Here is a 23584-nt window from a genome sequence, read left to right on the forward strand (position 1 = left end):
TTCTCCCCTCCCCATCTTATACTTAAGATGTGCAGTACCTTCAGTGCGTCTTCCTGAGTTGAAAAATCCTCATAGATGCCAGTATTTAGCTCTGGTGCATTCAGCAACAGCTCAACATCAGCCATGGCTAGCAAGACTTTGTTGATCTCCACCAGGTATTCAGCTGAAAAAGGCAAGGCCCTGACTCCTGAGGCAAAGTGGCCTTTTAACCTCTGTTGGACAGGGATTGCCTACAGAAACATGAAAGTTAGTTTTACATTTCAAAGAACAAATAATTTTAAGAAAAAATATCCTAAATCAAAAGACTATATTCTGATTAAGTACTTTTCTATGTTATAAGACAAAACAAAGGCCTTTCTATCAAACAAACATGTATGATTTCAGAAAGCCATAAGACCTACAAAGCACTGGACTGGTTCTATATTGACAAAAAACAAGTTACAAAACAGTATATAAAATGCTTCACAATAACTTTGGGGTGTGAGAAGGATGCTGTTTTGTTTCCTCTCATCTAGATTCTTATCCTTATAGAGGGCCTATATCTACTGCTGCCATCAAATGCCTTTGTCTGCTTCCTTGGTTATCAAGACCTTCCACAAGTTACCAATTCACTGAAGCAAACTCATTTTCTTTCCACGTTCTTCTCAGCAGGCATCCCCACCTACATTTCCCAAAACCATTCTTTTAATTAATTAATGCTCCACTGGTATTAAAACATTCATTTTGCAGTAGTAAGAGGTACTAACTCCCTCAGATCTTAGCAATCATTATCTAGCCAAGTACCATGTTAGCAGATAAAAAAAGCAAGGACAGTAATTTAATGCAGCTTTTTCTTGGATTATATATGATGCACTAGATCTGAGAAATGCACTCTGCATCTTAGGAAGCTTGCTTTAAGAAACTATACTGTTGCCATGCCTGGCAAAGGTAGCAGGGAGAGGCAGGTGAAGCACACAKTCTACAGATAGAAAGCAGTTCCTTGCTGAAAAGGTTTCTTGTTTGACAGGATCCTGTTACCACCTTGAAAAAAGCACAGTTCTTAAAAAGCAACAATAAAAAGTAAACCCATCTCCAACTACTGAAGAATTCAAGCACCATCTGACTAAGTCACTGCCCTTTACTCAATGATCTTGAGTTGTCAGCAAGACAGAGTGATAGAGGTATTCTTCATTTTGTATGATTTACTAAAAGCAATGGCTGAGAATATACTTAAGAGTGTGAAGGTGTTAAGATTAAATGTATGTTCACAGTGCAAATCAGCCTGTGCATTCTACTTTGAATTAGTCTGGGCTGGGGACACATGCAGACAGTTAGCACAGCTGACAACCAGGAAAATATTAAGCCCCTCTAACAAAGCTGTTTGCAAGCACCTGTCTATATCTTTATCCTCCACATGCTTCCGAGCATTTCAAATATGTCATTCAAATTAACTGGAATCTAAATACATAGCATATGCAGTTCAAAAGCAAAAAGGACTGCAGCAAAAAATCATGTGAACTGATTTCACCATTCAGGACTTCATCTCATGCACTGCGTGCTCTTAAGGGTGTTTTTTTCAAAAGTACACAGTCATCTCCCTGTAACTGAAAATGAGGACACAGTTGTACTTCCACAAGACCTTTACCGCAAAATATACTATGCCTGAGTCATTCATTGCACACCAAAGAAATATGATATAAGCGCACACAAATATCAAACCTAGTCTAATGAAATCAAGTATTGCATGCAGAAACGCAAACACCTTAAAATAATCAGCATTAACTTCTGATTTAATACCACTACAACAAGCAAGCTGCAATAAAAATCATCCACTACCACATACGCTTTAGTTATGAGTTTAGCATCATGTTCCCTGATGCCCTCCAAACAAACATTTTCTTGAAATGCTGTATAAGTTTTTCCAGCTGCCATCACTGAAATTTGGACCAAAAGCCCAACGCTGAGACACTGTTGTGATTCTCCTGCGGAAGGAGAGGCTCTAGTTCCAAAGATATCATGCAAAGTGCATACAACTGAAAATACCTTTTCCCCAGCAGCGCGGATAGTGTTGGACAAGACTGGGTTAGAACAAACACCAGTATGTCTGTTGCAGCTCAGCAGTTTGCACTGTCTTCACAAAGTGTTGGGGTTTTTTTTGGTTTTTTTGKTTTTTTTTAATACTCCAACGTGCCAGAACACCCATTTGCACACAGGACCAGTCCAGAATCTGGACTTCAACCAAATAAATAGGTCCCTAGAGTTATTTTATTATTCTATTTCACACACATTGTTTCACCCACCCATTATAAAAAACTCACATGAAGTTTAAACAGCATCTGCTAGCATGCAGCAAACTGGCTTTCCACTTGTTGACAATGCTGACATATACTGAAACTTTCTGCTTTCCCAATAGCACCATACTGGGCCAGGTTGCTGCTCTTCTGCAAAGCAATGAATTCCTCCTGATGCTGTTCTAGCCCCTGATGCAGCTCCTGTAGAGCACACCTAATTACTAATCTGCTCCAGCTGTCTCCAGTCACAGACATGTTATTTCCTCCTTTCACAGCCATTCTTCTCAGGCTGAACATATGTAAGTGTTTTAAGCACRTTACTGCCTTATTACAGCTGAGTTTTTAAGAGTTCAGCTGTTCACTACCTTTCATTGCAGACTGGCAGCTTCTGAAACACAACATAAACATGACCAGTAGAGGAGCAGGAACTTTTGATATAGCTGTGTCTCATGCAGTGCACGCACCTAAATCTCACAGAACTTGGCACTTTCTAAAACATACAAGCCTCAAGTTTGGCTTTAAGCACCCACAAATAAGGAGTTAATCAAAGATTATTTATGAGGAAATCTGACTGGATGACCTAATTGCCCTGTTCTACTCCAATTTCACTGGTGAGAGAGCAAGTTTATTAACTATTTTATAATTCATTTTCTCCGTTCAAAAAAAAAAAAAACTAGAAAAATCCTAGGAAAACATAGGACTAGGGAATACTTAGTTACAAATGCACACTCTATAAATAAAAACTCTCAACTAAAGCTGCTAGAAATAAAATTATTTCAGTAGCCAAATAAAGAAATCCACTTGCTCCCATCTAGTCTGACCTGCAATTCAACACTTGGTTTTAGGTTTTCCTCCTCCTTTCCCAGTTTACACTTATACTTTACACATTTTGAAGCAAAATCTAAAAAACAAAGATTTAACTTGGGTAGACATTCTGACTTCGTTTTAAGTGCATTTTGGAAGATACTGTCCTAAAATTGACATGAAATTTTATAGTTTACCTTATGTTTTTAAGTAGAAGTTTTAACCAAAAGTGTTTAAACAATCTAATCTCATATCATCACATATTAGTTGTCCTCTTTGCAAATAAACAACCTTTCAGTTCGAAAATGCCCACATATTAAACCATTCCTTGCCCCTTCTYTCTCAGCACTCAAAGTATTTTATAACCAGATTTCTGGGAAAAGTTTTTCCAAAGCTGAAATTTCATGTCCATTTTATTTGTTCTTCTGTGTTGATTAATGCAGTCAGTAAGCAACCCATTTGAGAACAACATAATTAATGGTTCATATTTAAGTAATCCAGAACTTCCCCTATAAAAAGCATAATAGGCAAATAAACATGTTTTCTTTACTATGGGAATAATACTTCGAGAGCCTTCAAGATGATGTCTGTGTTCCAGTTTACAAGAAAAACACCACTGTGTGCAGTAGCAAATTCACTCACCATCTGCAAAATGATCATTTTCACATCAAAACAGTTTCCTAAAACCTGGGAAAAATCTCTCAGGAACTTAAGTCAACTAATTACCTCTGCAATTTAAGGTTTAATTTTTCCTTCTCTTCATTCCCAGCTAAGTCAGAATAGAGCAATTTAAATAAATACTAAAGCAAGATTAGAAATGAAAGAACTCAAGGAGATCCACTACATCCCTACAAACTTCTGATGCAGGCTTTTCTAGCTATTGCATGGGTTGCAAAACAAAGATTATTCAAAAAGTACCTGCAAAGCAGAACAGTTACCAATAGTTCAGACACATTTAACTTCATAATCCACAGAAGAAGCATACATGATTAGGAATATTTATGATCCACCCACTTCTAGCAAACTCATATATGGATATGTATGATCTTTAAGCACCATAAAGAAATCCTCCCCTCCACACTCCTTTACAAAAAAGTAGATAAAATTACACAAAATCTTAACTGAATTCTTCTTCTCAGCTTGGCTGCTGAAGATTTGCTTTCCTCCCCAGTTTTGTTCGTTTCAAATGCTAGTATCTCTTGCCACGCTCCCAGTGCCTTCCTCACATCAAGGTGAGGTGTCGAGCCAGCTGCACACCAGCAGGCCAGGATTTCACTTAATGCTTCTCAGCCTCAAGATGAAATGAGCAGGAAGCATTGCAATTTGTTTTTTTAGCAGACTGGGATCCCTACGGATACTTCCAGGGCTTCCCCTTTCCCATCATTCATCAGGCATCCCTATTGATCAAACTCAACTTAAGGGGGGTGTGGGGGGCAGTCCTCAAGTACAGCTTAGAGGGTAAAAACTGGGGGTGGAAAGAGGGAGGGGAAGGAGTCATTTTAAGGAAATTYAGCATTCCTCCTAGTGATAAGGATGAGTCAGACTGATGGCTCTGAAGGAATTCCTGAGCAACTGAGTCCATATAAAATCTATTCTTTTGGGGGAACACTACTTCTCCCTTCAGAAATGGTATGGGCCATAAGGAGAGAAAGAGAAGGGGAAAAAAAAAAAAGAAAAGAAAGAAAAAACTCACAGCACAAGTGTTCAAGATCAGTTAGTAAAGCAGATAAGAGCACAAGCCACAAAAGTAAAATAAAGTCACCTGAGGCAGGCTGGCTTGCTACTTGAATATTAGAAGACCAGAGATGCAGACACATGAAGCAAAAGCAGCAGTTCCAGAGTTTCACCGCAGTTACAAAAACTGCTCTGATCCCTTTCTGAAAACCCAGCTGATTCAGCCAAACTAGAAACTACATCTGGAAGCATAAGGATGTTTTTAAACAGCATAACTAATTCTGAGCAACGATAACATTTCTCCACCAATAGTCTTGTAATTGCTATTGTAACCCATATTTACACAGTATTCTGCATTCAGCGCCCAGATACCAAGTTGCAACAATTCAGGAATTCACTTTATCCAGCAAAGCCAGGGATTAGCTTCAGGACTGAGAATATCACTAAATAAAAAGGACTTTACAGGAAACAAGAGAAGATCAGTCAACCTGCAATGAGATCAACAGTGATCAGAAGGGCCAGTCTGTGGCACAACTTGTTTGCTCCTGCTGGCAAGGAACCATCCAGGTGCACTTTTCTTCTTTTTAATCTGGTGATTTGAGTGACTCAAGCAGCTGATGGTCAAACAAAAAACTGAATCAGGTTGTTTTACTTCAAATGTCTATGGATCCACATTTCTTTCAACCAAATTTCCTGGCATCAATCAGGTCCCACCAAGGAGACCACATGCAAGATCATGTCCATTGTTCCGCAATGAACAAGCAGGAGCAACTACTGGGGATCCAACATAGCAGTTAGATAGAAGTTGGTAATCAGACCCTAGGGCCATCTCTGCTGCCCAGCTGTCTCCCAAGCTGTACATGGGAAGCTTACAATTAAAAAAAAGTCTCTTTACAGAGAAGGTTAAAGAAGGTTCACTTTGATAGCTGGTACTGAATAGTCAATGCGACTGAGGAGTGCAGACTGTCTGCTACAGGTCTATAGCTATCAGAGGCAACTGAAGCCACACAGCACTGTAGCTGTGAATGAAGAGCACCACATTAATATTTTGCATTGCATGGGTCTCACTGGGAGCCAGAGCATTCCACATTCCACCCCTGCCTCCCAATTAATTGGTCCTGAGTTAAAAAGTTACAGAGCAATCAAAGAGATTGATTGGTTTTAATTATGAAGCTTCATAACCAGAAACTGAGAAGTACTTAGACTGCCTAACCCCCAAGCTTGTCCAAGAAATTAGTTACTGCTTCACAAGACTCCTCACTGTTATTATCTAAAATATTAAAGCAATTACCATGCAGCCAAAGCATTTTAAGGATGAAAAGGAGAAATTAAATAAAATATATTAAACAAAAAACAGAAGGTATCTGTATCCTCAACAACTAAGACACATAGCTTTCAGTGCAAATTCTGGGTAAATTTTAATCAGACCCTGACATCCTAATAAATTATTTGTGAAATTCTGTTCAGACACCCCCCCMCACACACAGTGGCATAATTCAGAAATCAGAAATATTCCAACTTTTGCAGTTTTTAATTAATTTTTGTTATGTACAGTAATATTAACCACATGTGGGTAAGCAGCTAAAGGAGTGAAAGGCAGCATCAGAGTATTTAAAATGTCTTACCCTTACCATAGGATCCAGAAACACTGACTTTGGGGCTCAGACCAGGCTTTTAATCACACCTGCACCAATTAGAAACTGAATCATGCTATTCRGACCAGGGGCACTGAAAACAACCAAGCATAATCCCTGTGTGCACAATTGACAACAGAAGCTGTCTTGATTCAGTCATACCACCAGACCATGGTCCAGGACTTGGGCTTGATGGCTGGGATCTTCTGGACCCATGACTGCTACGCAGAAATCCCAAACTGGTATATGCAGTTAATTTCCAAATGAAAAATTAATGCAGTCACTTTGAAGACACTTCTTCCCAAGGAGTATCAAAAGAACAGCCAAAAGCCCTACTATATCAATCTCTCAAACTCATATATAGCCTTCATTCCATTTGCTTTATGGGAAAAAAATAAAAGGCAATAATAATAAAAATCTCATTTACCTGTAGTTTATGTTCATCTTCCACTCCTTGCAGCCCTGAGAGACCATGCTCAGCCTCATCCAGCCATTTAATTAGACTATCATGTTCCTTCTTATACTGTGAAAACACTGGAGAGAGTTCCACCACCTGCCTCCTTTGAAATGACCTATGCTCCTACAATGCAATGTATTAAGAAAATACAGTATGAGAAAAGAGAATTAATGTAGAGATAGATGGGTCTTATTTGTCTGAAAAAAGAAAAAAACCTAAGGGATTCACTTGAAAAAGCAAATTCCAAAACATGTAATGATAGAAGGCATTTAAGAAAAAAAGAATATTTATTTCTTTATCTACAGTCAAGTGTATCAAAGTAGTTACAAAGGTCACTAACAGTTTTACCCCGCCTTTGAGCTACACATCATCTTTCCAGCTTGAATACAAATCGTGAAGGTTAGCTGAAAGGAGTAGAAGGATATGGATCCATTTGTTCTACACAAACATATTAAATATGGCACGTGTATGAAAGCACCACAACATACTAGAGTTAGCAATTGTTGATAATACCCGCTATAAGAGATGAGGGGAATTCATCAGCAGACTTGCATTCACTTCTACCTCTTCTGCCAAGAATTCCATGAATATGTTTGCACACGCATATCTGAGCAGCCACTGTTGCACACCCCTGTATGACTGGGATAAAGCTTTGTAGGAAGACTGGTAAAGACGAAGTGAAGCAAATGCCCAATTATCTGTACTCAACTGTGTAAATACATATACTGTGGCTCTCTGTGAAGCTTTGAAAGGGACTTTAAAATAAATTTTAAAAAGAAAAAAACACTTTGGAATGACAAAATTCATATTTTGGAATTGCAGAGATTCAAAGAGTCAGAATGTGCGTATGCCTATTTTACTTTTCCTAGAGAATTTTATAAGCTAAAGAAAGTCATAAACAGATTGTAAATGGGCAACCAAAAGAAACACTGTATCAGGAATGAGCTGTAACTGTAAAAATTATCATAATCATACCTGTACATTGTTGTACTTAGTCTGCAGAAGCAACAGCTGTATGCGGATTTTCTCTCTCTTCTTGTCCTCCATAGGCTGCTGTAAAAGCTGCCCTCCACTCTGTAAAACCTCTTCAATCTGAGCTCTTTCTTGATCCAGCTAAAATTACAGAAGTCTGTAGTCATCTACAGAAAGCTCAGCTATGGTTTCCAAAATGGATTTATCACTGCCCAGATATTAATAGTAACAGTACCAAAATATTTTTTTTATTATCCAAATGTCAACCAAATAAATCCAAGCAGAGACACTGTTCTCCTCCATAACTACCAAATCCTAAAAGCCTCCTTAGTCATTCTATAAAATTCACAAAGAGATGCCCTGCAGGAAGCGCACTCAAAAGGGCAGCAGTAGCCAGCTGCAACAGGAGTGCGCTATGACTTTAGCTCCATTTATGACTCTTAATTATTCAAAACACTCCTTGAGAATAACAAAAACTAAAAGCAGAACAGCAAGAAAATAATAAAAATGGTACAAAGGGAAACATATGTTCTACAACAATTGCTATTCCCTTGCAGAGCTTTTAAAAATTATTCTGTGTAATATAAATGCTATTTTCAAAAGACTTGTATCCAGTTTTACAGTTTGTTTAGCTTATACATAACAAGGCAGACAAGATGGCCTAGCAGGACTTTACCAAATTTGATAGCCAGCAAGCCTACAGTGGTCAAGATGCAAACAAAAGTCTGCAAGTTTTATACAGGTGAATAGCAGAGCCCAGATTAGAATCTGGGAAAAGACAAATTTTAATCCAAGTTCCCATTTCCACTTGCCATGAGCCGTATCACAGGACTCTTATTTGCAGCTCATCTCACAAACAGTACCATCCCATTCAGCTGATCTATGTACTGTGATTCAATATATAATGACTAAAATTTAAATTAAAAAAGATGTCTACCCAAGACACTAGATTAGAGGACTAAACTAACTGTCAACTACACAGTAAAATCTCAGCTGCATTAAATAATCATTGCAATAGAAGCTCAGAGAGCTAAATACCAAAAGAAAATACTTTGTATCCTATTATTCTTACAGGAAGCACACCTTACAAACAGCTACTTTAAGAAGAGAGAAGAGGAATGAAAATCAAGGTTCCCTACATGTAGCAGATTTTACAAAACCATGATGAAAATACAGACTGAAACAGGACTGCTTACCACTTGGCACCAGCCAAGGAGAGGCAGCAGGTATGGGAAAAGCATGCAGAAATTGTGTAATATTTCCAACAGCCTGGAAATTCCCTTCATTTTTGATTCCTAGCTTAAAATAATTTTCTCAAAAGAATTTCCCCTGGAAGTCAGGAGAAATGTAACATTGAACTGAACACAACAGAAAGATTGAGCCAGTTTGCTTTCTTCCAGTACTCACAAACCTTTTCATCTTCCTCACTCAACTCCAGATGCTTTTCCACAGCCTTTAACATGTTCTGTATGTCACTCTCAAATCGGTCCAGGTCTGGAAAAGCCACTCTGACTTCATGGGGCTCTGACATGACAGGAAGTCGTTCTTGTCCAACAAGCATCTGCAAAGCAAAATAAAGTTTTTCAAGATGAGAATTTAGTCTGAGATGTCATACACATTTCAACGGAGTGTCGGTTTAAATTATCAACAGGCATTCCAGTCTGTAGGACCACCAGATATCTGTATAATAAAATTGCAAGAGTTGTTTGATATAACACTGAGAGTTAGCTTGGACAAAGCGCTGATAGGTACTGCCAAACTTCTAGATTCAAACCCCAATCTGTACATCTTGGTCTTAAAACAAAAAAGAAAAACAAACAAAACCAAACAAACACCTCCAGTCACAGTAGCTTATGGTGTTTGGTCTGCAGTTCAAATAAATATGTACTGTAATATTACATTTTTCTGAATCTTTATAATACCCACTTACTTGTAAACTTTCCCATGCAATTCAAGTCAGTGCATCTGCTGCTTAGGTAACTCAGAAAGCAGGTATCAAAAGTGAGTCAATCCATTTTTAGTATATAAAGATCTACTATTAAACCAGGATCAAAACTAACAAAATTCTGTTTTAACATACAAGGATCTGTCCCCAAAACTATTTTTCATTATTTTGGTGTAGATACCACAGGCATGTTTTGTGGCTCTCTCCTCCTCACCTTGGCACTTTTGATGTGTTGAGAGACCTTCTCAAAGTTACGGTTTAGTTCCGTCAGCTTGGGTTCAACAAGTTCACGACATGACACCCCTCGACCATTCATTAGGATAATGGCCTGATCACGCACATTATACACTCGCAGACTAACATCATCTAATTCAGATGTTAAACGCTAAGAAGTGGAAGAAAAAGCAAATGGTTATGTTAGGGAAGGGGGGGGGGGGGRAGGCAGCAAACCTGACTTAATTTTGTTTAGAATCCAAAAGCGGTTATTTGACAGCTTCCTCCTTAAAAGGCAACACTTCCTACCTTCACGGTTTCCTCCTTTTTGCTTGCTGGCTTTTTCTCAATCTCATCCAGCAAGGCTTCAGCCTGATACAACCAAGTACTTATGTGGGCAACATTTTCATCAAAGATCTCCAGCTGGCTCTGATGATTCTGGAAAAGGATGGGGGGGGGGGGGGAGAAAAGTACATCTATGTCATCTATGAGAGAAAAAAAAAACACCCTGCTTTTAACATTCTGAGTGAAAAAGGGATCAATGGAACAGAAAGTGTTATGGATAAACCTTGGAAAGAAACAGTGAGAATTATACTGTAAATATTTATTGAAGGTGAAATGTACAAGAATTCCATTTTCACTCTAGACCCTTCAATATTATTGTTCCTAATTCGCAGGAAGGGAAACAGAGAAGTAACTGACATAGTCTGTCCAATAAATTACAGCCATCCAACGTATTACAACATTACAACCAGACCACAACATCTCTCGACTAATGTATTTTCTTGTTTGCATTTTTTTTCCTTTCTCTTGTTTCGGTAAAAAAACAACAAAATATGCACCAAAATCAGATAAGATCAATAGCTAGCTTTTCAATACAAACAGTGAAACCGCCTGTACTCAAAGTCAACATAACAAAAAGGATTCACAGAACGTATTGTTTTCTAGTTATTACTAGCAGATACAACAGTACCCATTATGTATGATTGAGTTTTCTGGGGGAATACACCAAAGCCACAAATTATGATTATATTTTACTTATTCCATTAAAATACTTATTCCTTTTAACAAAAACATCCACATTATATACATACTAATTAGGTCTGCTTTCATATCTAGTCAGAAATTGTAAGGTTATGGGCTACCAACAGAAACAATACATTATTCTCTCCACCTGATACAGGGGAATTTCAAAATTCTCACAGGAAGAAGGTATTAATAAAAATACCATTAATATTAAAAAAAAAATGTGCCTTAACAGGGCTAGAAGAATTCAGAAATAGAAATGAGGAAACAAAGGAAATAAAGCCTAAAAAAAAAAAAGAACAAATGAATTTTGCTTTGCTTTTTAATTATCTATTATATATCTAAGTTAACAGTACAAATAGAACGAAAGACATAACACAAAAAGGTGAAGTTAGGACTCGAAGATTAATTTTCAAGAATGCTTTCCACATGTGAAACCTGATCACCTTGGGGAAAAAAATGAATAAATAACAGCAGAAAGCTGTAGCAGCAGCTACATTCAGCTAGCAATGTGACACAGCTATTAAAAAGAGGAGGTGAAGCCATAGGATATAAGAGAAGAGAGACTTCAGGTAGATGCAGAGGCAGTTCCGTTAGTCAGAGCCTCCACGAGAGGACATCAGGAGGGCTATGGCATATTTCTGATCATCCACGCTGATGACAGATGAAGCAAAGCTATCAAAATCAGACAACTACCAGGAAGATCACTTGAGCACAGAGCTTATTACACAAATAAAGAATGGCTGAGTTTTGCTTTTTTAGCTTAACAAACAAAAGGAAGGAGAGGAAGGGGAGAGAGATGGGCTACGATTGCTCTCTATATCAACATCAAGAAATTTTTATCTTTACCTACAGAAAGAACAATTTAATATAACAGAAAAAGTCAGCGCAAGAACAAGTACTTATAACCAGACATGAACAGAATGAATTCAGAAGGTTAATTGTATTTCTGCAGCAACCCATATCAGAGGCTTCTGATGGTGCAATATCATAACTACCTCAACAATGAAGAAATACCCTATCTGGAAAATATCAGTCTGATACTAGCATCAATTCAAGATTGTTTCACATTTGTTTAGCAAAACTTGCAGCCTTAGGCTGTAATACGCGTAGTCTTCCATTTACTCAGCCAAACTGACACTGTTGGTCTCACTTCAGGAGTCAGCATATGCTTCAACACCCAAAGTTGAATGCTGCCCGATAGAGCAATAGGCTGACAGAGTCCCAAGTGCTTTGCTGAACAGAACTAGGAAGTTACCAAATGTCCGTTAAACAGCCATTGCGTGGGCCTTGAGGAAGGCTACTGACAGAAAACTGCTCTGGTCATGCGGGAACTGGCACAGAGGTTTCTTCCAGACAGAATAAGGAGAAGCAGCTCCATGGAACCCAATCTTTTGAGGCTAGTTCCCTTTGTTTTTTACTCTAAAATAATAAATTCATGAGCTTATAAAAAGTTACATAGGCTATGTTAACATGAGATCCAACTTCTGAGCTCTTGGTTAACCTGCTACTGAAGGAAACAATGCTTCCATAGTGGGGGTTTTTCCTTCTTTTTTAATTTGGCAGAATCAGCTATTACCAATTAATGACTAACGCACTAAAAGTTGTCTGAACTCCTGTTACATGCCATAACCCACCCAGGCTGTGTGCAGTAGTAAATGCCCTTTCAAGATAATTTAGGAAGTGACTTCTATGCACTAGGTATAGGGTGGATGGTAGAAAATAGGCTGCAGCAGTTAAGAACTAAACTAACAATTGGACAAACAAGGCTAGTGCTATTGGTGTAGCTAAAGGAAAAGTGGTAAAACATTAACAGGCATGAGGGACAAGGAGATACACTTGCAACTAAGGACCAAAGATTAAAATGTAATGTGATGACATACAAAAGGGAGGAAGAAAGGGAAAGGTGGGGAGGTTAAAGCAACAGATAAGAAAGGTGCTCACTGAACATATTCTGGATTTTCTTGAAGGGGGAAGAGAGGTGACATATGCACATAGAAAAGAGGAAGTCATACCACAAAGTCTAGGGAGTGTAAGAACCCAGGAAAGAGTCCTAGCACTGATGCCAGAAGGGAGAGAGGAAAAAAAATCATGAAGACAATTGAAAATAAAATTAAACCAACAGTTTTATTCTCTACAACTAGGCAGGTTACTTCCCACTTGGTCAAGTTAACTGTCTGCCTGCAATATTTGTATAGTTTTACCACCTCAGCATCCAGACTGAGAGTTTTTATCTCCTACTACTGAGCACTGCCCACTGCTGCTACTGAGCACACAGTATCGATGACTATCAGCAAGCATGAAACACTCAGAAAACAACTTCCCACCTTCCTCATTTCATATATCCTCATAACTCAGCTCTTCATCTACATAGGAACCATAAATCCATTCAATGTTCCTTTAAGTCCGTGAGGCACCATGGAAGCTTCACATCGTGGCAAAGTAAGACAAATAAAAGCTGTAGCTCCTCCAAGGGTGAAGAGAGGGAACCACCCTGAATGTTTTTGTCACACGTGCAACTTACCAACAAGGTGTCACACCAGTCTTCGGTCCAGGTCCGAACTCTGCTCCAGCCAGCATTAAGGACACAAAGCTTCTCCTCCAGGGAAGTCTCGCTCCCTTCCACCAAAGCCTGGAGTGCGGTACAGCTTTCCGTGATGCTCTTCAGGTCAGCTTTTCTCCTCTCCAGCTCTCTCAGCACATTCTGAAACAAGAGGAACCATTGACAGCACACTGCAAACTGCTCTGGATCACAAAGGCAAAGGAGCCAGATTTTATTTCCATGGGAAACAAACAGTGTAATAGATGATCTTCACAGGAGAAAATCCAAGGTAAGTAAAACTAGCTTCTATGTATATTTGCTCTCAGTAGACATAAACCTCTTTTTTTAAAAAAAAAAAAAAGCATAATGCAGATAAGTGTCCTGAATAACATAGCTTGGGACCTTTTTGTTTTGTTGTTTTATACCATCTTCACAGTCCCTTTTCGTTATGTACGTATTTAAAGCAAATACATCAGATTATAGGTGCAATTTTAAAAAGTCCTTTTTCACAGTCGTGTGCCAGAGAGAATTCAGTCATCAGAGATGCCTTGCATTTGTCAATACCTTTTCCCATTGACGTACACTTATAGTTGGTAATAATGAGAAAATGGTAGGCCAAGCCTGAATGCTTTTGCAAACACCCAACACCTGTCACTGTGTACATTTGATTTGCTTACTAGATACTACTAAAGCCCAATTGTTTTATTAGCTATACTTACATATAGAGGAAAGGATATTTAGCTCAAGTATTTCTTCTAAGCCATCTCAGATTTTAAATAGTTTCGTTTATCTAGAAAAGTGACCTTCTGTGCAGGAATGCATGTTTAACATAGAACTCAAATGATACACCATCTCTTGAATATTAGTAATTGATTACCACATGGAAAACAAAATCTCTTGCCATACAAGATCACTGATAATTACTGATACTACCTGACTATTTAAAAAGCTCTTTCATGTCAGTAACTGCATTCTTTTACACACCATACAATCACAGATACTGTCTGGAGGTCCTTGAACATCCTATTATCCATTAAGTAAATAATTTATTAACTGCAATATCTTAGAGAGCGCAATACTCAAGTTACTACATTTTAGACTTGCCTCTGGAAAACCTTATAACAGAAAGGACACCTTTATTTGTAACATAAAGGGTTTGGCCTCCTGGTGGTGCAGCATTAACAATTCATGAATTATTTGCATTGCTTACAAAGGTACAATAAAAATACTTAAGTATTTACATGCCAATTTGGAAAGAAATTTTAAAGGAGACTACCACAGCACAAGTGTAGTGCTAATAATTTTTAATTCAGAGTGAAATAGGTGAGAATGGCTTATAATCAGATACTTGTTTAATTTTGTATGCTTTGTTATTTTATTAATATTGTAGACAGACCTACTGCAAAAGAAAAAACGTGACAGAAAACAGAGACTGGAAAGATCAGTACTGCTGAAATGTCTCAACTGACATTTGCTACTAACTCCAACTATTACATATGCAAGTTTCCACAGTGTGAGAAAATATGCACTTTGCTTTAGAATAATTAGAACACATTCTTCTGCTTCCATGAAAAGTTCCAAATTAAAGATTAAAACAAAACAAAAAAAAAGCAAATATTGGAGCTTTCTGGTTTGCAAACTCACAATTTTGAAGACAAAGTAGACTGTTTCAATGAAAAGTTATAAACTCCCCTTTTCATTAACAAGTCAATATATTTTCAGTTTGCTCTACTAATAAAATTTTTGATACAGCAGAAAATTATATTTACTGAAAATTAATAAAATGGTACCTATGAACTCTGTTAGATACAGTAAGTTACTTAGATATCTATTAATACCAAATATGCAGTAATATCTTTACTATTTCACTGGTCCTTTAAGTTTCTGAATTAAGATGCCCAAGATGAAACAGATCAGCTCCAGTGAAGTACTGCATATGATCTACTGAAAATACTACAATTTCATCATGCAAGATATTTTGGAACAAGCTACAGGGATTTAAATTCACAGTCTCTTCCAGATAGTTTTGCCATAATGTTAAAAATAAAAATATTAACTTATTCTATATATTTTTAAAGCATGCTCACCTTAGCCCAGGCAATTTCTGAATCCAGATCAGAAAGCAAACTCTCTGAAGTGGACTTCTGCACTAGCTCAGCCTCAGTGGTAGCTAGCCACTCCGACAAAGAGGCAGTCTCTTTCTTCATTTTGCATGCCAGCTGGGATGCTCTTTCAAGGTCTTGTTTCCCTTCAGTCACCTACAAAAAGAGACAAAAGCAATGATTAAAAAAAAAAAAAAAAAAAAGTATTAGCCAGATAAAATATCTACTTGATTATATAAAATCCTGGTATTCTAAAACTATCTTTCACTAGGGAGGGACGCTGAAAAGAAAAATAGGTTATAAACATCTGCATCTTACTCCATAAGATAGAATACACACAACCAGAATAATTTTGTATTAAGATTCACTAAAAAGAGACATAAAAACATGCATGCCACTTATTTATACTTAGTAATCACCAGTTTAAACTTTGCCCATTATGAGCCTTAAACTAAAAAGATACAGAATACAGTCTGTCACTGTTACATATGTAAAATTCAGTTTCTTTTGGTATATTTAACCAATCTCATAGCAGGAAGCTGTAAAGGAAAAAAAAAAAAAATCACTGAAAAGCTAATCTGCCTTTGAAAAGATGTCAGTAAGGAGAACACGGCATTTGATGTTTGTTGCAGTATAATCAGTTCTATCTCACACTAACTACACAATTAGTCTAGTCTAACTTGAACATGGACTTGAGAATTAATCCAACCATGGAAATCAGAATTAATTGGTATTTCCAAAAATTATCCTCCACCTCAATTTAGTGTTTGCATGTATATATTCAAAATCATACACTCTTTGAAGCTCTGTAAAAACTAAAATTCAAACACACATACACAACTATAACATTATACCACAAACAACCTGCCTGTCTCTCCCCAATTTCTTGTCCACATGCTTTATGAGCTATAGATATACAGGTTCCACTGGAATCCACAGCTTTTTGAATGATCTCCACTTTATAACACTAAAATGTTTCCTAGAGCCCATTTCAAGATGCTCCTACAATGTAATTTGGCCACTTCACAGCATCACTCAAAGGACGCTTCACAGCCCTAAGGCTGCTCAGACTTCTGTCTTAATTTAAGTAGGGGGAAAAAAAAAATCTCCTATTTCCCCCCAGCAAAGGTTTACCCATTTTTTAATTATTTCATTTGGATAAATAACTCTTCCATTACAAAGAAAATTACCCAAATCCATATTTAATGCAGTTCTTGGGAAATGCAGGGTTACCTGCATATGCAAATTTCATACTGAGGACAACTCTTTAAATAGATTATGATTAGAAACTATCACAACAGCTCCTAAAAACATATATTGACTTTAACTTCTCACATGAAGAACCAACCATAAAGTATCTTGCAGGGTATTTTAGAAAGCATTAAAAAAAAAAAAAGCTTCTGTATTATAATTAAATATCAGGGAGCTTTTTTGTTTGTTTGTTTGTTTTAAGAGAGCAGTTGTAAACTGGTTCACAGACAACATGAAAATGCTGCAGTGCACCAACACTGTAAGGAATAGCAGGCCAGCTTTGCCAGAATGCTGAAAGCTCTATGAACCTTCCTACCTTCAAGACTACCCATCTTCAAGAATACTCTGATCACAGGGATCTTGCATAACTACAGGATTGTTAGGTATAATCTCTGAATTGATTGTTCCTGGATGCAGCAACTAGCCTATACAATATCAGCTGCAGAATCAGAAAACTTAAACAGCACCTGGCATCAAAATAATAAAGAAAGGAATTTTTATGTACATATATTTTTTTTTTCTCACCTGTGCCCCCAAGTCATTGTAAAGAAATTTCAATGCTGTTAACTGTTCATCCATTCCTTTGGGATTATCTGTCTGTTGTTTCTGTACAATTTGCCTTCCTGTCTTGATGACAGTTTCAACCTCCAATTTCACCTCACTGAGGGTTTTATAGAGCTTCTGAAAAACAAATACTCATGTTAGTGATTACTTTATAGTTCATAGTTCAGGTTTTTCTGTTTCGCTTGATTTGGGGGCCTGCAGGGAACCTGATCCTCAGCATGCACTTGAGCTCTAAGGTGTGGACCAAGAGCAAAGCAAAACAGGTAACAGTAGGTAATAAGAAAAATATCTGCCAAGTAGATTTCAAATTCCTGATGTTCCATATTTCATTCTATTTTAAAACTTTTATAAGAATATATAAATTTTATCCCAATAGTTTAGCAGTGTTTATTCCATAACATCACCACAGTCGACAGTGCTGACCCTGTGATCTGTGCTTAATCTTATGTGTAGTATTTTAACAAAATGAATATGAAGAATCAAGCAAACTTGCCCCTGCAGCAATGTTTCTCCATCACATAAGAAGGAGCCAGGGAGATGAATTTTTATAAACTCAGCTGTTGCACCCCTTGTGTCTTGCGATTAACAATCCATTACTTTTATAGCCACATTCTCATCCAAAAGAATTACACACTTTTAATTAGCAACTGGTCTGTTAGTGTTTTGTGACAAGTTATAACTGTTTCCTTTTCCATCAGGACTTTAAGAAAAAATTTCCTGAGGAGAGAGAGAGTTTATACAAAAAGAATCACACAAGAAAGAAACAACCCCAAATGTGAGGTAAGAATACTGCATACTTACCATACACCTGTCCAAATGAGCTTGGATTACATCTGGGTCAGTATCCTTCACATCCAAGACATGAAGTTCTGCTTTTACACCATCCAACACCCTCTTGCAATCCAACATGCGCTGCTCAAAATTGGCTGGTTTCTGGAAAAGCTGATACTTTGTAGACACTTCCCGGAGTTTTCTCTGTTTTAACAAATATTATGTTAAAACAAGCTTTTAAATTAGTAGCTGCACTTTGGGAAATAAAATTAAAAAAATTAAAAAAAAAATTTAAAGCACCTGCACTCAGCTTCTATTTCATCTCTCATGCCACCACAATTCAGTACTCATGTCAACACCATTTGCCAAGCAAAATTCCATCATCTATTCCTAACCTCCACTTACAGTGCAACAAAGTTGTAATTCTGCATCATACACTTTAAGTATCCATTCTAATAAAATAAAGAGACTTTCTGACTTTTAGCACTTCACCGATGACACTGATTAGATTTCAGCTTTCTTCATTTATTTAGTGCTGATTGTTTCCTAATGAAAGCACAAAAGTGCACACGCTATTTGTTTTCAAGATTTGGCTGACCACACCAAACAATGTACAGGCTGACAACAGCAGTGTATAATGGAAAACCGAAAGTTCTTAAAGCTTAAATTCTTAGTGTGACTTATGTGTTTTCACCTGCAAAGCATCCAGCTGAGTTCCACCACGGGGAGACCTGCATTCAGGGGAAGCAGGAGGGAAAGAGCGAGCATTTCTCTTGAGCTCTTCTAACGTGGATTCATGAGCTGCAATCTCAGCTTGAATTTTCTGTCATGTCAGAAAAACAGGGGGAAAAAAAAGTTACTAAGTCTTGCAGGGAGAGAAAAGGAATTTGGTTATTACTTATTACCCAGCAGAAGTAAATCCTCTGTGTAAAACCAAACACTACCAGGTTTATTTGAAGTACTCTGGCTCCAGTGACAGCCTCCTAAATTGAAAGCCATTGAGATTGTTATTCAATACACCCTTCTTAAAACAGGCAAACAATCCAGATTACCAAAGATTTCACCTAGCGCATCAGCATAGGATTGAAAGGGAGCCTTTATAATTAAATCTAGGCTGAGCAACATCATGAGACGTTTAAAAATGCTTTGTAGTGAAAAGCTCTACTGGAATACCTGGGCCTCCTGGGGCATCTGAAAGGCATCTACCCTATCAGTCAGGTACGACGTCAGCTGTCTATCCAGCTCCACTAAATTTTCTTGTAAGACCTGTAGCATGTGGTCGGTTTCTCTCATGGCCTGAAGCTGCTGTTCCAAGGCGATCTGCCGGCTCACCGCCTGAGCAGGACAGAAAGGTAACGTGAGATGGAGAAGTTGTCCAGTAAAAACAATATTAAACTCCTTCTCAAAACAAGGTGGGGGCAAACCTACAACATGAGGACTGTCCAAAAAAAGAGCAAAAGCAAGCCCCAAAAGGCAGCACTTTTGAAGCCTCCTATGGGAGGTATACCAGTAACTGATAACAAACAAGGAAGAGAGCACTGCTGCCAGATCAGAGATACTAAGGACAAGTCTTCTCTCTTATCGCCTCAGTCAACAGGAAGAAAGTATTCTGTTAAAAACAGCCATGTTTCAAAAACCAGCTATTCTATGGCAGTCAGGGACTTCGTAACCCACTACAACTTAATATTGTTTGATGTGTAAACCTATACATTTTCTTTCAGACCAAGAAATTCTCTGTATTAAAATGTGAAAGCAGAGGGTTACAGTTCCTTCCTTCCACCATCACTCCCTTCAACAGCAGAACTTTGCAGTTCCTCTGAAACCTTGCTACTTGCATGAGAGCACGAGTTCTTCGCTATCAACATGCATGCACACTTGTGGGCGCACACACACACACAGATGCATAACATCATCAACAGCCTAATGGGTCGGGGGGGGGGAGTGAGAGAGAGCGCAAGCGAGCAAGCCCATGCAAGAGTGAGTGCACACGAGAGTGCAGGTGTGCATGCAAAACAAAATATTAATCAAACCAGGTGAAAAACATATCTTGCTTAGGGCATTATTCCCAATTGAAAGTGGCTAACAACATTGTGAAGGTTTTTCCTCTTTTCCTACATTGCAGTCCTGCATTCATGAATTCAACTATCTAACAGGAATCATTTCAGATCACTGAGCTGAAAAACTCTAAGTCTACTTCCACCCTGTCCCCAAATTCTTACCAAGTGACTCAATTCCTCATAGCGAGCATTGAAAGCCTCCAGTTTTTCACTGATGATATCATCAAGAATCCCTCCATCAATCAGTGTCTGCCCAAGTTCCCGAATCTGGGTTCGATTATCAGCTGGATGACGCAGGACTGATTCCAGGGACTAATTAGCAGAGAAGGTTATAAAGGTCAAGACACTGAACATAACTGCATTTTCAGAGGTGAAAATCTGTCTGCATTCACAGAAGTTTTTAACACTCGAATATCTTGAAAGTAATCTAAAAGCATGAATTAGTTATGGCTTAATCCATGACTGCACAAGGCAAATACAGTGGTCATTTTGTTTTAGATAATTAAACTTCACAGCACTTCTCACCTATTCACTATTATTTCATATGACAGTGCTGGAAGGAATTAATCAATTTACACAGGGCAGGAGACAGCACACAATTTTATCTCTGCATGATAGCAAGTCTGGCACAATTGTTATGAACAGCAGAGCTCATCTTTTCTTTAGGGATCTCACAAATATCCTTTCTAGATTCAGAGTTATATGCTCATTTGACATAAAGAATTGGAACATTCAGTACACATTTCGGAATTCCACTAAAGTGTAGATTTCTTTTGTTGTTTTTAAAGTAGGGCTATCTGAAACGTTGCTAATTCAAAAGAATGACTACAATACCTCAAGAGCATCATTGACAGCATCCAACTTTTCAGACAGATTTTCTGTCATTTGTACCCTTTCTTCCAGAGTATTTAGCCAAGCTGTTTCTAGATCAAGATACTGAAGCAGCTCAATCCAACAGGACCACACCTCCTAAAAGTAACAGCAAAATTAAAATTAGTATAGAATGGCAGGGACAGTTCATATCTTGTGAAGAACTCATGCACTCCTCCTGAAAGGTAGGACATACACAGCCTGCCCCAAATCATAATCAATCCATTTTAATTAGCACCATCATCAGGGTATTTCAGCCTTTACTCTGGAAGATTCTTTTTGTCATTTTGAAAGAGGCATGGATGGAGAACAGAGCTGTGGAACAAGGTTACTTATTCGCAGAAGTGTTTATTACAATACGCACATAGATAATCAAAGCAAAGTTGGGTGGTTTCTTGTGGATTCTAGGGACATAGTCCCAAGGCAAAAAAAAAAAAAAAACCCACAATGGAAAGCATGATTTTACAGCCTGACATCTTCAGCATTCTCCTCCATTCCTCCTGTGCCACCTACTTCAGTTTTACTAAGCTGAGAGTTATCATTCATACCTCCAAAGTGTGGCATTTTCCCCGGATCCGATTGCACAGTAGCTGGTAGTTCTCCAGTACCACATTCAGCTCAGTCGTCAGGTCCTGACCACCAGACGGCACTTTGGTGGCCAACATCTTGATGTTGTCTTTGAGAATCTTCACCCGCACCTCTTTCTGCAATACATCCTCCTTTGCTCTCTGCTCAAAGAAACATATTACACAGTCAGCCCATGTGTTCAACTATTAACCATTCAAACAAAAATCAGTGGTTTAATCTCATAGGTGTACTTGCTGAATATTATTCCAAGGCTCATCTTTATTCCAGTATTGAGTCTGAACACAAAAAATACAGTACTAAATCACATGGAATTCAAATAATGTTAACAAGCATGCATATTCTATTAAACAATCATAAACATACAGACATATTTTTCACTTAAGGTTTGTTCACTGAAAAATCCATGATTCAGATCCCCCAAAAATCTGAATTCAGTGCTATTTGCACTCTAGCATACAGCTATAAAAGACAGAAATGTACCAAAGTAGAAACCAGAAGGTTAGATGTTTTTAAAAACAAACATATCAGGGAAGAAAAGGTAGGGTGAATTTACAAAAAGTTGCAAGTCTCAGAGCTCAATAACTATCTTCAAAGTTATTCAGGAAAAAGGATGGAATTATAAGGGACGTGTGAATACAGAGTTGGGACCTCTCCCACAGAAGCACACCTGTGGATGGGCTGCAGAAACATGCAAAAGGGACAGCCAGAAACAGTCCTTCAGTTCAATTGCATTCATAGGAGCTTGGTAGCATACAGAACAAAGCGCAGAGCAGCTCCCAGTTATCATGTTATCAGTTGCTGAATTTTGCCCTAATGAAACTTCAGCAAGCAGGATGGCTAGGAGATGGATAAACGAAGACGTGGGCTAGTCTGCATGGAAACAACCTGGAGGCTCCAGAAATAGAGACTGTCCCACAACTCCTTTTGTTCAGGCTTCAAGAAACAGTTTTATGAAATTCAAGTACCTCTGATATGTGAAGTACTGCATTTTGTACTAGAATTTTCTACGTGGCAGCATTATTGTTGGACATTGTTGAGATGTCTTTTAAATGTAAGTCATTTTGTAAACAAGAAAATGCCAGTTAATGGAAGTGTGAAGGATGGAACACAACTGGAGAACATGTTCTTTTAGGACAGAATTATCAAAAACATCCAGCCTCATCTTAACTCTGCTCCTGCAAATGTTAGTGGGAGTTTCACTTTCCATTCAGATGAGAGCAGAATTAGGGAAACTCATAAAGGTTTTTCAAAACCTTATGCAAAAATGCTCCTGGTCAAAAATACACTGAATATTCTTTCCCAGTATTAAATGTAGTCCTAGCATAATATTCTTATTGCAAATACAAGAGGATATGCAAATATTATAGCAAGCATACTTGCTCATTGACATACCTGCCAAATTAAAAAAAACAGAATATAATCTGGATTTGACAGAGGTAACTGTGCTCTAAATTTCTCAATTTGCCAATTGAAGGAGGAGTCTTCCTTTTCTTGGCTTGCGTTCAGACTGTGATCCCAAAACCTATGTAATCCCAAATGGCCTCAAAGGACACGAATATATTAAAATGCTTGATAATGACTGCTTCAGAAAGGCCCTTTAAGAAGAACAATTTGGGGGGTGTGGGTGTGTGTCAAAGCACGTTCAAGTGTAAAAAAAAACAAAAAAAACAAAAAAAACAAAAAAACCACAAACAAAAAACAAAAAACCAACCACACCACACACAACTATGTTCCTCTGCATAACAGTTTAGTCAGTTCTTATTTAGATAAATAATGTGCAATACAAGTTGAGACAGCGCTGTAGAAATGCCCAGACTCTTGTCAAATTGTTTAAAAACAGAAAG

General features: G+C 37.9%; 1 protein-coding gene across 6 annotated transcripts in view; it reads right to left on the reverse strand.

Moving 5' to 3' along the window:
* Positions 1 to 23584, reverse strand: part of UTRN (utrophin) — a 366002-nt gene that overhangs the window by 256929 nt on the left and 85489 nt on the right. For all 6 annotated transcript variants that reach the window (XM_026066463.1, XM_026066461.1, XM_026066459.1 and 3 more), the window contains 15 exons: positions 21701 to 21880; positions 21117 to 21251; positions 20445 to 20594; positions 19399 to 19560; positions 18920 to 19048; positions 18256 to 18429; positions 17416 to 17571; positions 15625 to 15795; positions 13520 to 13699; positions 10279 to 10407; positions 9971 to 10141; positions 9223 to 9372; positions 7815 to 7952; positions 6810 to 6962; positions 39 to 230 (listed from right to left, as the gene is read on the reverse strand). In XM_026066463.1, the coding sequence (XP_025922248.1) occupies positions 39 to 230; positions 6810 to 6962; positions 7815 to 7952; positions 9223 to 9372; positions 9971 to 10141; positions 10279 to 10407; positions 13520 to 13699; positions 15625 to 15795; positions 17416 to 17571; positions 18256 to 18429; positions 18920 to 19048; positions 19399 to 19560; positions 20445 to 20594; positions 21117 to 21251; positions 21701 to 21880 (2370 nt within the window). The remainder of the gene's footprint in view (positions 1 to 38; positions 231 to 6809; positions 6963 to 7814; positions 7953 to 9222; positions 9373 to 9970; positions 10142 to 10278; positions 10408 to 13519; positions 13700 to 15624; positions 15796 to 17415; positions 17572 to 18255; positions 18430 to 18919; positions 19049 to 19398; positions 19561 to 20444; positions 20595 to 21116; positions 21252 to 21700; positions 21881 to 23584) is intronic.

Source organism: Apteryx rowi, unplaced genomic scaffold (genome assembly GCF_003343035.1).
Source record: "Apteryx rowi isolate R43461 unplaced genomic scaffold, aptRow1 scaffold_241, whole genome shotgun sequence".
Lineage (NCBI taxonomy): Eukaryota > Metazoa > Chordata > Aves > Apterygiformes > Apterygidae > Apteryx > Apteryx rowi.